Below are 16,597 nucleotides of genomic sequence, written 5' to 3'. Positions count from 1 at the left end.
CTGGCAGCCAATGAGTTCATAATAAATCAGAAAAAAAAAGAACTTATTATGATAATGATTATTATTATTGGCACTATTATCATCATTATTAACATCATCATCACTGTTGGGCTATTATTTTGAAAATAAACTACCTTTTTGCACCGTTCACCTCCCTATGTCTTCATAATTTGACCTCCACATTGATCTAAATGCATTTTCTTGAATTATATTGGTCTCAAAGGTATCACCAACAGAATGGGCACCCAAAAGTTAGTGGGAAATGACACCTTAAGTGTTTTTCTACTGTGTTTGGTTCCAGCGATAGGCATTTTTGAATATTATTGGCGGCCATCTTGGATTTGACCTCTCCCGGGCCTCAGAGGTCAAATCTGACTTCCCTCCCGATCTTAAAATAAACCTCATGGTATAAACTAACTATGGTAGAAGTTTCATGTTTCTTTCAAAAAGTGCACAATTCCCCTTGATTTGAGGGCTTAACCGCTGTACTAAGGATGTGTCCTTCAACATGGTTGTGTAAGAAATGAGACTGTATCAGTTAGTGTTAAATAGGTTTTTGCCAGCTGAAACATACAGTAATCATCTATGTATAATTATCCAATCGAAGGCTCTTACCTACAGTATTACCCTTGTTAAATCCAGGAGTTTACTTTTTTTTGGACGGGCAGTGTGTATTCTCCTCTCACACATTTATTTTCCTTTCATGTTCATATATATTCTCAATTTCTCACTCACTCACATATTCATTTCACATAGCCTACATATTTCTCAGACACATACATTCTTCTTTCACATACAGTACATGTACTGTATACCTCAGGATTTAAAATTAGCAGTCGCCAGTGGCAACTAATTTTGACTCTTTGGCTGGTAAATGAAGTGGACTAACCAGCCACTATGGCGAAAAAAAAATGCATCGGTCTCACTGAACTGATACACGGCAGAACGATTCAAGATACTGTGTGGTTAACATGTCCGCATCAGATATGAAAATGACACATTGTGTCCGAATGCCGCACCACGAGCAGATTTACATGACTCGCGATTGTTTAAACGTGTGGCGTACAGTGGAGCGGAGCCGATTAAGGTCTGCCTGTGATTGGACTGCGAGTTCGACTGTGACATACTGCCGTTTTGGTCTAACTGTTGTGTTCACACTGACCCGAATGCACAGCACTACACCGAACACACTGCTGCAGGCTGCCCTGCACTGGGTCTCACTCTCTTCTCTACTGGCCAGCCAAAAGTTAGGGGTCACTGGGGGGGTTTCCTCAGGTCTCCAGGAAAATGTAGTGGTATTGTTGTGAAATGCTGGACGGAGCACAAAAATATATAAATGTTTTTTTTAAATAGTATTTGTCATGTTTTAATCATGTAGGCTACATGTGTGAGCTCATGACCACCACGTCATTTTAAATCAAGAAAAACCCTGTTGTTCTCCTCCATGGAGTTGTTAAGACCAAATTTTCAAAGATCAAATTTGACTAGGCCTAATTCTAAACAAAATTATGCTAATTACTTAAAGGGACAACGAGGAGATTCTATTTGGTTACAAAAAAGTCTCACGTTAATGTGGATGAATCTACGCTACCCACACTTGTTAATGGGCCCATTTTCGATAAATATATCGTTTTGTCTCTATCGTTATTTTGTTATTATTAGAGGTGGCGGAAATGCTGGTCAAGCCGACCAGCGTTTCTTTACTTTCGGTTTCGTGGTGAGTCATGAGAATAACGCCGCTGAATCGCCGTTTATGGTCGGAACTACGACGGTATGTGATCGTCTTCGAACCTCTGACTTTAAATCTTGATGAATGAAAACATGAGTCAACAACAGTCTGTCTTGCGCCGGTCAAAGAATTTCACGGTGCGCGCGGAGGCTCATAAATGTAGTGTGAAAACATTTAGCTTTTCCAAAACTCCTCGTTTATGGGATTATATCACTGACATAAATAACGCACGCGCAATGAGACTCGCGCGCGAGCAAATGAGATCCGAGCGTGCGGAAATCAAACACCCCCGCGCGCATTTCCTCCCCCCGAGCACTTTTCCAAGCACTCGCGAGCAATTTTGTATCCTGCATCTCTGCCCCCTGGAGCAATATTGTAGCCTGCAAGGAGAAAAACAGCTCGCGCGCGCGCAGAGTCCGCTCGCAGTACTTTCCCCTGCTCGCGCGCACGCAGACTGCTCACGCTCGAAACTCTCCTCTCCTCGCGCAGAAAACTGTCCCCTGCTCGCGCGCGAGTGATTATTTTTAGGGGGCGGTTTTTGTCAGTAGGGGGGCGGGCCTGAGGGCATGCCAATCACCGTTGTATCCCCCAATATAATTGGTTGGGTGTATTGGCCAATTGGACAGCAGGGTACGGCAACATTACTAGGACAAACGGGACAAACCACACAGCCCTGAAGGCCTGAATGACATGTGATTTTGTGTCTTGACTTCAAACTTGAAAGGAGCTGGCTTAAGTTCAGGAAGTGGCGGAGTTGTGCATATAGACTGCAGCAAATAATAAAATAAAATAAAAATAATTAAAAAAATAATAAGAAGGCCGTGGTTCCGATCCGACCAGAGGTTATCAATGTTTTAGATCTAAACTCAGCACGTCCGGACAGTGTTGTTCGGCCTGACCATCGAAAGCTCTGTGGCCGGAGCAACACATTTATTTAGAAATGTAATCACTAGTTAACTTCAATGAATGTGTGCTCCAGATCCCTCTATTACTCTTTTAAACAGTAAACATTAGTTGACTATATTATTATTTTTTTCCATCTTCGCTGAGCATAAGATTTGTTCAGAATTAAATAAAAGCCTCTCCCATATAGACACCTGTCCCAAATATAGCAGCTGGAGAAATAGCCTACTATATTGACACACATCTGCTTCCATCCCATCTATTTTTTTAAATAATTTTTGGTAACACTACATAATATGACCCGCTTCTTACTGTGTACTTACCGTTCTATTACTTTACACCAGTTCCACAGGCGCAGGCTATTCATTCTCTCTCAAATGCACATCTATGGAAGTCTTGTATTGTCATCCCAGGACGAAACACAAACAATACATGATGTAATAATATACATATCTTTAAATGCAATAATGAGTCATTCAGAGATTTATAAAATGTTTTCATTACTGAATTACACAGAAACCACACAGCAGGTGCTATTCTCTCCTCCATACTTTGTGAGTACAGTAATGTAATTAATTACTGTTTAGGTAGAGCCTACAGTAATTTCCCTGGAAGTACAGCCTAACAATGGGGAACCAGTCTGGATTATGAAATTAGCATTGCTCTCTGGTCCTTGGTGTGTATTTTGGCACTCAGATGTTTACCTCTAGAACAAAGTTACTTCAATGCTTCACAAGATAACATCATCTGAATATAATACAAAGACGAACAAAGTGTTATAAACTGTTGAATTCAGTTTTAATCCTTTATTGTGATCTTTTTCACTGGAGTGTGGCACTCAATGATGGAGACTGAAGAATGGATGGGCTCCTCTGGATAAAAGGGTGATCTTGATCCAGCTGCTCGGGTCAAGGCAGAGATCAGGGTCATGGGTGGCTCGCCATCTCCCTCGTCAGGTAGGCCTACCGTTTCCATGGGATCTCAAAAACCTCATCTGTGTAGAAACAGAGCTATTGCTATTGTGTATCACATACTGTACAGTAAATACATCACTGTAACACAAAGTGAGAAGATTAATCACTTTTAACCGTGCAGTTTTTCTCATCATGGAATAGCCTACTTTATCCAGTTTTTACCTTTCACATCATGAATCATTAGCCTTTTAAACCATAACTTGTCATTTTTAAGCATATTAATCAGTTACAAATTATACGTACTTTTTCTTAAACTATTGAGTGAATGTTTTAACCATTTATTTAACATCTTCAATGTAGGTATAAATACAAAATCAATGCTATTACCACACTGTTTCACAACTGTAGGCTGCACCAGTACACACACTGTTAACGTTACTCTTGACTGATTTCATCATTAATAACATTCATAACCAATAGTAAAGTTAGGTAATGGAGCTAATGTGTACAGTACTAACACAAATACAAACGGATACAATCTCAAAGCAGAACAACCGCAACACTTTACAGATCCCGGTTAGCCTGGTGCAGGGGAAAACACTATCATCTTTAGCACAAGCTAACATCGCTAGCTGCATTAGCATAGCTACGTAACTCACCAAGACGTTTATAAACGCGCTGAAACTGCCGTCGGTTCATCCCTCTCGTCTCCGCTGAGTGTTTGTTCTCTGTTTATATCATATCACATCGTAGACATTGCGTAATTTCCCTCATTTCTCCACTTCGTCTCCTCCTGTCGTCCCTGTGGCGGTGTCAACAAGCTCCGTCCTCGCTGTGAGGTGGGACTTTCTACCTTCTCAACAGGCAACCAATGACAGGTGAGCAGCTTCTGGTCTGACCAATGACAGATGGTCAAAGGTGAGTGACTGTGATTGACACCTTAGTTCATCCTATTTGATTCTAACCTGTCTAATGACGCTGCTATTATTGATCACATAAGTTGTCAATCACAGTCTCTCAGATTTGACCATCTGTCATTGGTCAGACCAGAAGCTGCTCACTGGTCATTGGTTGCCTGTTGAGAAGGTAGAAAGTCCCACCTCACAGCGAGGACGGAGCTTGTTGACACCGCCACAGGGACGACAGGAGGAGACGAAGTGGAGAAATGAGGGAAATTACGCAATGTCTACGATGTGATATGATATAAACAGAGAACAAACACTCAGCGGAGACGAGAGGGATGAACCGACGGCAGTTTCAGCGCGTTTATAAACGTCTTGGTGAGTTACGTAGCTATGCTAATGCAGCTAGCGATGTTAGCTTGTGCTAAAGATGATAGTGTTTTCCCCTGCACCAGGCTAACCGGGATCTGTAAAGTGTTGCGGTTGTTCTGCTTTGAGATTGTATCCGTTTGTATTTGTGTTAGTACTGTACACATTAGCTCCATTACCTAACTTTACTATTGGTTATGAATGTTATTAATGATGAAATCAGTCAAGAGTAACGTTAACAGTGTGTGTACTGGTGCAGCCTACAGTTGTGAAACAGTGTGGTAATAGCATTGATTTTGTATTTATACCTACATTGAAGATGTTAAATAAATGGTTAAAACATTCACTCAATAGTTTAAGAAAAAGTACGTATAATTTGTAACTGATTAATATGCTTAAAAATGACAAGTTATGGTTTAAAAGGCTAATGATTCATGATGTGAAAGGTAAAAACTGGATAAAGTAGGCTATTCCATGATGAGAAAAACTGCACGGTTAAAAGTGATTAATCTTCTCACTTTGTGTTACAGTGATGTATTTACTGTACAGTATGTGATACACAATAGCAATAGCTCTGTTTCTACACAGATGAGGTTTTTGAGATCCCATGGAAACGGTAGGCCTACCTGACGAGGGAGATGGCGAGCCACCCATGACCCTGATCTCTGCCTTGACCCGAGCAGCTGGATCAAGATCACCCTTTTATCCAGAGGAGCCCATCCATTCTTCAGTCTCCATCATTGAGTGCCACACTCCAGTGAAAAAGATCACAATAAAGGATTAAAACTGAATTCAACAGTTTATAACACTTTGTTCGTCTTTGTATTATATTCAGATGATGTTATCTTGTGAAGCATTGAAGTAACTTTGTTCTAGAGGTAAACATCTGAGTGCCAAAATACACACCAAGGACCAGAGAGCAATGCTAATTTCATAATCCAGACTGGTTCCCCATTGTTAGGCTGTACTTCCAGGGAAATTACTGTAGGCTCTACCTAAACAGTAATTAATTACATAACTGTACTCACAAAGTATGGAGGAGAGAATAGCACCTGCTGTGTGGTTTCTGTGTAATTCAGTAATGAAAACATTTTATAAATCTCTGAATGACTCATTATTGCATTTAAAGATATGTATATTATTACATCATGTATTGTTTGTGTTTCGTCCTGGGATGACAATACAAGACTTCCATAGATGTGCATTTGAGAGAGAATGAATAGCCTGCGCCTGTGGAACTGGTGTAAAGTAATAGAACGGTAAGTACACAGTAAGAAGCGGGTCATATTATGTAGTGTTACCAAAAATTATTTAAAAAAATAGATGGGATGGAAGCAGATGTGTGTCAATATAGTAGGCTATTTCTCCAGCTGCTATATTTGGGACAGGTGTCTATATGGGAGAGACTTTTATTTAATTCTGAACAAATCTTATGCTCAGCGAAGATGGAAAAAAATAATAATATAGTCAACTAATGTTTACTGTTTAAAAGAGTAATAGAGGGATCTGGAGCACACATTCATTGAAGTTAACTAGTGATTACATTTCTAAATAAATGTGTTGCTCCGGCCACAGAGCTTTCGATGGTCAGGCCGAACAACACTGTCCGGACGTGCTGAGTTTAGATCTAAAACATTGATAACCTCTGGTCGGATCGGAACCACGGCCTTCTTATTATTTTTTTAATTATTTTTATTTTATTTTATTATTTGCTGCAGTCTATATGCACAACTCCGCCACTTCCTGAACTTAAGCCAGCTCCTTTCAAGTTTGAAGTCAAGACACAAAATCACATGTCATTCAGGCCTTCAGGGCTGTGTGGTTTGTCCCGTTTGTCCTAGTAATGTTGCCGTACCCTGCTGTCCAATTGGCCAATACACCCAACCAATTATATTGGGGGATACAACGGTGATTGGCATGCCCTCAGGCCCGCCCCCCTACTGACAAAAACCGCCCCCTAAAAATAATCACTCGCGCGCGAGCAGGGGACAGTTTTCTGCGCGAGGAGAGGAGAGTTTCGAGCGTGAGCAGTCTGCGTGCGCGCGAGCAGGGGAAAGTACTGCGAGCGGACTCTGCGCGCGCGCGAGCTGTTTTTCTCCTTGCAGGCTACAATATTGCTCCAGGGGGCAGAGATGCAGGATACAAAATTGCTCGCGAGTGCTTGGAAAAGTGCTCGGGGGGAGGAAATGCGCGCGGGGGTGTTTGATTTCCGCACGCTCGGATCTCATTTGCTCGCGCGCGAGTCTCATTGCGCGTGCGTTATTTATGGCAGTGATATAATCCCATACTCGTTGTCCCTTTAATTATTTGTTGAAAGTTCCTTATGAGTGCATTATAGAAAACATTGAAAAATTGGGCTTATGAGCTACAAAATATATGAACCTGTGAGTGAAAATGTATGAATGTGAGTAAAATTTTATGACTGTGTGAGTGAATAAATATTAGAGAGAAATATACAGTATGAATATGACAGTAAAAATCTAGTGAAAATGTATAAATATGAGAGAAAACTATATGACTGTGTGAATAAAAATATATGAATGTGTGAGTGGAAATGTATTAATATGAGAGTGAAAATATGTATGTGTAAAGAGAATATACAGTATGTTTGTGAGAGGGCCAGAATGAATTATGTCTTGTGCGGCCCCTCATAGTGGTTTGGTCATCTCTTCCTACTCCTGTTTGTTTTGCAATCTTTGACAACAATGAGAACCTCACACATAACACCTCCATTTTCTTTGCTGTGCTATGTATTATACTACACCTTTTCTCACAGCAGATTTTTTTTTATTTGTCACTAACATGACACTAATAACAGGGGCATTCACTGATACCTATTCCAGTCACAGCACAATGCTGAATGACACACCTAAATTGACCGCAGCCTTCATTAGCCTTGGGCCTTGGGGCGGCAGTGGCTCAGGTGGTAGAGCGGGTCGTCCAATGATCAGAGGGTTGGCGGTTCGAATCCCGCTCTGTCCCGGTTGCTGCCGTAGTGTCCTTGGGCAAGACACCTTACCCACCTTGCTCCTGATGGGTTGTGGTTCGCGCCTTGCATGGCAGCTTCCGCCATCAGTGTGTGAATGTGTGTGTGAATGGGTGAATGTGATGTACTGTAAAGCGCTTTGGGTATCGTTGAGATGGAAAAGCGCTATATAAATACAGACCATTTACCATTTACCATTAGTGTTATCAGTTACACTTTTCCCTGACGAGTCACAATTTCAAACATAAGAAAGGTCTTTTCACAAAGTGCAATCACGGTAATCCCTTTCATTTTAGTAAATTGGGCAACAAGAGGTATTCGTGTCATCAACAAACAATGGTTGTTGAAAATTACCCTGACAAAGTGTGCAGTCACGGTTCTTTCAAAAGCAGCAGAGAATAAATCAACGTGATCTGGTGAGAAAGAGGAGAGTATAAAGTGCATTACTAAGTTGGACTACACAAGGCCCCCAGTCACATCAGAATTCCTTCTGAATGCATGGGAAAATCTACAGACCATGCTGAACTTTCTCTGGGCCAAGGCAAGTGTCAGGATTACCAGGAATTCAGCTTGATATGATACATTTCTAATGTACTTCTTGCTCCATGTGCTGCAGACCAAATTAAATCACCAAACAAGGAAGTAAGAATGAAAAAAAGAACAACCATATAAAGTATATATCAAAATGCACTTCTTTAAGAACAGTCCAGCATGGAGATAATGACCACTCTTTCAGAGAGAGACAGAATAAAGAAAGGTGAACAGGGAATGAATCCAACCAAAGTAAGCAGAAGAAACAAATCCTACAGAGACGAGGCCGAGCGACGCAGAAACGCAAACGAGCAAAAGAAAATCATGATGAAGTATGCAAAAACAGAAAAATATATCAGAAAAGCAACCAGGAGTAATGAAAAGCAAGGGGGCATCTGGTGTCACAGGGAGAAAGATAAACAGAGAAAGTTTAGGAGGGATGTGAAAGAAAGTTTGTGGATTTTTGTGACTCAAGAGTTTGAATCTTTCAAACTACCTGTTACAGTGTCATTTCCCTTGCCTGTCTAAAGCGCAATTAATTACTTTCTGTGTCAAAGTGTATGCACAGCCTGTACCAAATGTGTTAACGTGTGTGTGCGTGCTGTTTCCATTCAGCACTGCCCATTCCTCCTGGTCAGGCCAAAACTAGTGTCACCCTGAAGCGCAGAGCCTGTGTTGTGACAGAAGACTCTGGCCAATGGGGACAGACTAAATGCCACCTAGTCTTCTGTTTATGGGTGTGAAAGCGTGTGTGTGTGTGTGTGTGTGTGTGTGTGTTCGCATGTGCACCACTGTCAAAAAAAAAACAAAAACAATTTTAAAGCACTTGTATGACCACACTGGGACCATTTCTACAGTCACAGTGCTGGAATAATAGATTACACATTCTTCTGTTGACTCCCATAGCCAGTGACAGTTAGGGTGATAACTGCCAAAGCTGTGAAAGGTTTTTGTACATTCAGAGATTCATGGTCTTATACTGCATTGACTTAGACTGTCATTACTGACAATGCTACAGGAGGTTAGTGTCAGTTTCTTTGAAAAAGTCAATCTGGCTGGGAAATCTGCTGAAGTGGATGCTTATTTTTCACCATGGAGATTTGCTGTGACGTGAAGTTCTACATTTCTATCTTCTGGATGCACTACAATGTACTTTCCCTATCCACTGCCTGTACAGTGGATTCTGAAAGTATTCAGACCCACTTCAGTTTTTCACCATTTGCTGCTTTATGTGAAAATCAATAAAATTCTTTTTTTCCCTCATCAATCTACAAACAGTTACTCACAGCCGTTAGGTGGTTGTTTGCAAACTCTATGCAGCCTTTCATGTGTCTAGCACTGAGGAGAGGCTTCATCGAGCTTTCGTCGGGCCACTCTGTCATATTGCTCAGATTGGTGGAGGGCTGCAGCAATGGTTGTCCTTCTGGAACTTTCTCCCATCCCCACACAGGGTCTCTGGAGCTCAGCCAGAGTGATCTTTGGATTCTTGGTTACCTCTCTAACCAATGCTCTTCTCCCCCAACTGTTCTGTTTTGGCTGGACGACCAGCTCTAGGAAGAGTCCTGGTTGACCCAAACTTCTTCCATTGAAGAATGATGGCGGCCACTGTGCTCTTGGAAACAGTAAGTTTTATCCCTGCCCAGATCTGTGCTTTGCTACAATTCTGTCTATGAGCTCTTGGAGCAGTTCCTTCGACCTCATGGATCTCATTTTGCTCTGATATGCACTATGAGCTGAAAGGCCTTATTGAGACAGGTGTGTCTCAACTATTTAATTCAACACAGCTGGACTCAAATCAAGGTGAAGAACAATTTCAAAGATGAACAAAAGAAATTGACGGCACCTGAATGACATGTAAGTGTCACAGCAAAGTGTCTGAATACTTATGTTCACATGATATTTCAGTTTTTCTTTCTTAATTAATTTGCAAATATTTCTAAAGTTCTGGAGGGGTGTTATCATTATGGGTTGGTGGGTGTAGATTGATGAGGAAAAAACAAAATTTATTGAATTAAACAAAAAGCTGTAACAAAACAAATGGTGAAAAATTGAAGGGGGTCTGAATACTTTCCGTACCCACTGTATGATGCAATGTGTTATTGGTAAGTTCCTTTTGAGCTACTTAAAATTAGATTAGAAGGAACAGCACTGTTGGGTATTGCCTAACAATATGAAATTCCATTACAAAAACTTAAAACCAAAGAAAACCGCACACACCAAGGTCAACTTCAAGAAATGTAAGCCTGATCTCCATTGAATTAGGAATGCAGCAGAAATCAATTGGATAAACCCTGCCAATTGTGAAAAGTATTGTTGTTGTTTTCTATATAAATAATCTACAATGGTATTAGAAAGCCCAGAAACAAAACATCAGCAACAAGGATGTTTATCCCCACTGTCACAACATCATCAGCAACATTATCCACACTCCCCAACGCTTGTCCACTTACCTTGTCACGTCCTGAAGAGAGGACTGAATCCACGGAGAGGACTTGATCTGAGCTATGCTGACCTAGTTTTTTTTTTCATTAATAAAGCATTCTTTCCTGATCTGTGCTCAGGTATCATTAGTTGGGTTTCTGAACCAAGTCCATCCCATCAGTAGAGGTCACTTTAAGTTAAACCCGCCTGCTCACTGTCCCACTGCCTCCGTGGTTAGAGTTCCAGGTCATTGGTCAACTGGTTGAAGGAGGTTGTTTGCAGTAATGGCTGATGGGTGGATGTGGTCTTGATGTGAGTGGAAAGTATTAGTGAAGTCACTCTAAGTGGTTGCAGATTAATGGAAAGGTTGATGCATCTGCTTTTCAGTGGAACTGAAGAGCGGAGGATTTACAAAGAGAAGACAAAACAAATAGCTTCACCTGTGTTTATTAATTAAGCACATGGTCTATAATGGGCCAGATGAAGGTCCTTAGAGTAGATTCACATAGAAAACAAGCTGGCAGCCATAACCCACTCTGTACCCTATACTGATTTATTCAATTGTGGTTAATAAGTAAATGCATTGTGAATTAATAACTGACTCACAGGCAGGATTCAGAGTATAGAAATAAGAGAGGAGTGTAACGGTGGAAGGCCTGTGTGTGAGTAGTGGGGAAAAAAACAACAAACAAAGAAAAAGTTTGAAAGTAGGTGAGAGAACGGAAAGAAAAGAGGGAAGTGAATGAGTGACTTAGAAAGAGACACGGTGGTGGCGGAGCTACAGTATATAGAAATGTATGAGTGAGTGACTTATGATGTATGTGCCTGCTATTCAAAGTAGAATATCAAATGTGTCTTTGCTCCAATCCTGAAACTCTCCACTCATTTTCTCTGCTGTCGTTTCACTATCCATCTGTCATTCACTCTCTCCTCATTCTCTCCTACTGCTCCTACTGCTCTCATACACTACACTTTGAAGTTTGAGTGTGTGTGTGTGCTTTTGGACATATGTGAGTATATGTGCATGCTTGAAAGTGTATCCACAATACTGTATGCATCAGAGGGTATCCACATGGATGGGAATGCAAAAGATGTGTGTGTGTATATGTATATGTGCTACATATAAATGAGTGAGAAGAAGACATTTGTGTTTGCACATGTGCGTGCTTGCTTGCATGTCTGCTTGCCTTCATTTGACTGTGTGAAAGCAAAGCTGAAGCCGCATGCCGGGCAGATGACCTAAAGCCAGACACTGCTGCGTTTGGTTGAGTCTCACAACTGAGTGGAGAAAGACCCCAGCTGACTCGCTCAAGCACACGCACATGCACACACGCAAAAAACACACTGCTTTATCAAGCCCTGGTTAGTGTGTCCATCTGTGTGCAAGGCAGAGGAAGGCGGGACGGAAGGAGAGACAGAATAGAGGAAAACATGGTGGATGAGAGGGCAACATGAAAGAAAGATAAATAAGGGGAGGGGATAGAAGAGTGAATAGAAAGTGCAGTGCTCTGTCATTTGGGCTAAAAAGGCTAAGATGTGGAAGAAAAAAAAGGTAGGAAATATGTGAGTGAGAAAACCAGAAAGGGAGAGCCAAAACGCTTGTTTGTAGCCTGTGCAGGTAACAGCATGTTCTGCCCTCTAGTCCAATAACTGGTCTGTTGAATGCATCCAAATTGAAAAACATATGAGTGCATCTACCTTAATATGTGCATCTCTCTCTTCCTCTCTTTCCCTCTGCAAATCTATTTTCTTCCTCTTACTGGCCGTTATTTTATTTCTGCGTCTCCCCTCAACTGTCTTATTCCTTCTCATGTTATCTTATTTTTTTCCCTAGGAAATTACAACTCCTTAAAACTGAAATCTATTCAGCTACAGTGAATCACCATTCTTCTCTATTTCAGTTTGTTCTTGTACTCGCTGTTCATTATTTCCTGGAATACTCAAGTGGTCTTTAGGTAACTAGACTTTGACACGCATGTCTAATAGACAGGATCAGGGTCAGCAATCATATATGTCACAGATGGGGTAGGCAGAAATCTACAGCCATATACAGTATGCACGTGCCTCACACAAGCACACAGCAAACATAACCACAGCTGTGAGTTTTTGGCTACAGCAAGCTGAAGGAAAACATTAGCTACATTCAACATAACCACTCATCACCTGCTGTCATGATAGATTTACCTACACAACCAACCATTACAACACGGATATTACAGGAGAATTGAGTCAGCAGTCTGCCATGTGTCTAAGAGAATTACAGCCATGGTCATTATCAATGTACAGCTTCACCAATATAGACATATATCAAACTGAAGGGACATGCTTATACATCTGCATCTGCATTTTGTAGAACGGCCAGTAGGAACATCTCTTTCTGAAAAGACCTGTGATTTGTCAAAAGCTCAAGTCACAGACCAGAAAATCTATCTAAAATCTAAAAAGCAGCCATGAGTTTTCAGACCACTTAAATGACACTATTCTGAAAGGTGATGGAAATGTTGCCTATTGATGCCAAAAATGTACCACCTAACCCAGCGTTAAACAACATGGGAAGTCATATATTTAACCTGTGATCTTTCTTCCTCCTGCACAGTCCTGCTTGAGCTGCACATTCATCTGCTTCCATTGTACCGTCTCTGTTGAGAGATCCAACTATATCATCCGTGACATCTCCTGTTGGTTTATGAGAAGGCGTTTTGGAGCCTGGTGTGTACCATCAACTCGTGCAACTGCCACTCATCATAAAAGCAAACTGAACTATCTGCCTTTCCCCTTCCCTCATTCCTTGTATACCACCCCTCTTTGCTCATTCTCCCATCCATCTTCCACTTCACTTTCACCCCCCTCTCCCCTCTCTATTTCTTTTTATCTGGCTAATTGTTACATCATTCTAGCACTAAAGGCGCCTGTGTAGGAAGCATGGCTGATAGCCACTGGGTCTTACGCCACATGGGGGGTGTGGAATTGAACAAGCATTGGCCATCAGAGCTGGTTAGCTTCACAGAGCTCCTGTCACAACTACACTCACAACACAACCTGTTTACTACCCAGCCCCCCTGCAATTACCAGCTCCCCAGCAGGGGCTAAGCTATAGCACCTGGGGAAGACTAACACTATCAGCAGAGAGGGAGGAGAAGAAAGAGGGAGGGAGGGAGAGTCCTATTAAGGGGCTGAGACAGGATGGTGGGTAAGGGACAAATCCTATGGGACAAGCTTGGGGAGAGCATGTGTGTGAGTCTATGTGTAGATTTGTGTGTACGCTGGGCTGGCTACAACACTGCATGGTAGAAGAAATTTGATGCTCAAGGAGCAGTGGCAGGATGTAGTGTTGCATAGGACACAAAGAAGAACACAGGAAGAGGTGATTTTATCAAATGAAAGGGAGGAAATGAGTGTTTACTATTATAGGCTCTTTGAAAACTACCGTTTTTCTATCAGTCTATAAATTGACCATTACAATGATTGAATCAATGGAGGAAGGAACTATCTGCGTAATAAATGGATGGAACCGATGGACACAGTTTTGAGGGTACTGGGAATGAAATAAAAGTCGTATGTAGCTATGTATGTTGCATGTGAATCAACCTTTGACCATGACCTGGCCCCTGACTCACAGGGACAGTGGGGCAGTGAAACAAGCAGCAGCACGGGGCCCCTACAACCAAACACTGCTTCTCAACTGTCACATTTTGCACAAGATGGGTCCAATATAAACATAGAGATGGGGCTACGAATCAAGAATCATTTTATTATATTTCCATATTGTAAACAATAGGAATAGTAACCATGTTATGCTGTTAATATCCCTGGAGAATCTACAGAAACTAACTGTACTCTTGCCTGCATGAAAACACATTTTTGAAAGCATTATAAGTATACAAATGGAGAAGGAACGGGGACCAAGGATACCAAACTGTGGTTCCTCTTAACACATTTAGCCTATTTTATTCAACTACTGTGGCTACACAAATAACATCAATGCATCTTTTGCATTACAGAGCATAACAGCCCTGAACTTAACTTGTTGGCTTTCAATTTGATGCAGATTCTGAAAATGTTGTGTCTGTCTCCACAATGTGAATCCACACTGCACAATTACATGGCTCTGCACTTAAAAGGGCCTTGTATATATAATTTTTGTATCTTTTTGTGTGACAAAAAATAACAAGGGAGCATTGAGGAGGCCTGTCTGGACAGCTAACAACCTGATTCAATGGTTGTGACCCCCAGCCCTCCCTCTTGAGAGTAGAGGGGACATGGGTAAGTTGAGAAACAGTGGGCTAGGGAGCCCGTACTGCCTGGACTAACCGTTATAAAACTCTGGATATATTCCACAGATTCCACTTTTTTCCAGGAGTATCTGACAAAAAAGAGGCGTTTTTTTTTTTTCCCACTTATTAGCCTCACTGGTGGATTGTACACAGTGCATTAGCCATACACTGAACCAATGATATACCAATTGTATAAGCATAAAGTGCATTAAAACTAAGATATTAGTTTTTAATGTGTTGCACCCTCTTATCTATAGCCCTCCCTAATACTGCAATTTTATTTGATCCATCCTCTTTTCCCCAAATCCTCCAAATATGCTTTTCATCATCTCCACCGTAAGTCATCAGATACTCCTGGAAGCCATTCCCACCTGAAATCTCATCATCCACCCAATCTGTCTTTCATCTTTCCTGCTACAATCTTTCCATCTCTCCCCATCTTGGTCTTCTCTAAGGTGGGAATGGCTGTAGTGAAAGTCTGATGCGGTCTTGAAGTGGAAGGAGTATTTTTTTTTTTTTCAGTTTTTTCGTCTTTCTCCCTGCCCACTTACATTGCACATCTACGCGGATGGACTTGATGGCAGCCACCCCCACCCCGTTGTCGGCCTTGCAGTAGTAGCGACCCCCCTGCACCCTCTGGATGCCCTCAATGCGTAGCGTCTCATTGTAGATGGATGTTTCTTGGAACTTGTCTGATGCGCTGCCTGCCGTCTTCGTCCACCGTACCTGCGGGGGAGGGGGAATTGAGAAAGATGCTGTCAGTGAAAGCGAGGCATAGTGAAGGACAGAATCAGTCAAAGTGTAATGAAGGAAAGGCGACAAAAGGTTAAGGAAGCACTTTGGCATTTGATTGTCTTTAAAAGTAGTAACACATAAAATCCACAGAGCAATCACTCAAATAAAAAATCATGTTTATGCATGCCACTCTTAATTATAAAAACATGTGATGGTAACCTTCTGTTTAAAAGTCAGGCAGACAGGCATTTCTGTCGATTCTGACGATTTATAACCCTAAAGAACAGGACCCTAAATGAAGAGGACAAAAAGCAGAGTGTCATCATTCTTTTGTGCCGACACATCCTGGAGTTCACCTCTACATCACTGCCATAAGAGGAGTCTTTAAACAGAGACTGTCCTCTCAGGAAGAAAAAAGAGGATTAGTCACTTCAGCAAAAGCTATGATGAAATATTGTTATTACTGTTACTCTTAATGTGTCATATTTATTATTGTGACCATGATGATGAAACCCCCTAGCTTTAACAAAGGTGTAATTTAAAACCCTGACCATGATCTTTCCATTACTCATGCAAGTCACTTTGGTTGCCTGTTGATGGTGAAATCTGACTTTAAGGTTTGTTTCATGTATTTGTTTGAGTATGGTCTCCACATAAAAATGATGACTTTGTACATTTTAAGTCTCTTTAGTGGTGTTGTGGAAATTTTGGTTCTGCCAGTGGTGAGTCAAAGAACAAGACTGGAGAGGTAGCATGCACCCAAGTTTATTCTCTAGAGAAGGGAACAGCAGTTCAGAGTAGTGCCCCCAGAACAGAGATTGCAGTCCCTTCTT

The 16,597-nt window shown here is 41.5% G+C and overlaps 1 protein-coding gene across 1 annotated transcript in view; it reads right to left on the bottom strand.

Annotated features, from left to right (window-relative positions):
- Nucleotides 1-16,597, bottom strand: part of mdga1 (MAM domain containing glycosylphosphatidylinositol anchor 1) — a 188,477-nt gene that overhangs the window by 97,980 nt on the left and 73,900 nt on the right. Inside the window, exon 4 of the mRNA XM_085764141.1 lies at nucleotides 15,581-15,755. Within this exon, the coding sequence (XP_085620267.1) occupies nucleotides 15,581-15,755 (175 nt within the window). The remainder of the gene's footprint in view (nucleotides 1-15,580; nucleotides 15,756-16,597) is intronic.

The sequence above is a fragment of the Trachurus japonicus genome, chromosome 3, assembly GCF_045865225.1.
Source record: "Trachurus japonicus isolate A0001 chromosome 3, Traja_1.0".
Lineage (NCBI taxonomy): Eukaryota > Metazoa > Chordata > Actinopteri > Carangiformes > Carangidae > Trachurus > Trachurus japonicus.
The sequence above is the reverse complement of the archived record's forward strand: the minus strand, read 5'-3'. Positions and strand labels throughout refer to the sequence as shown.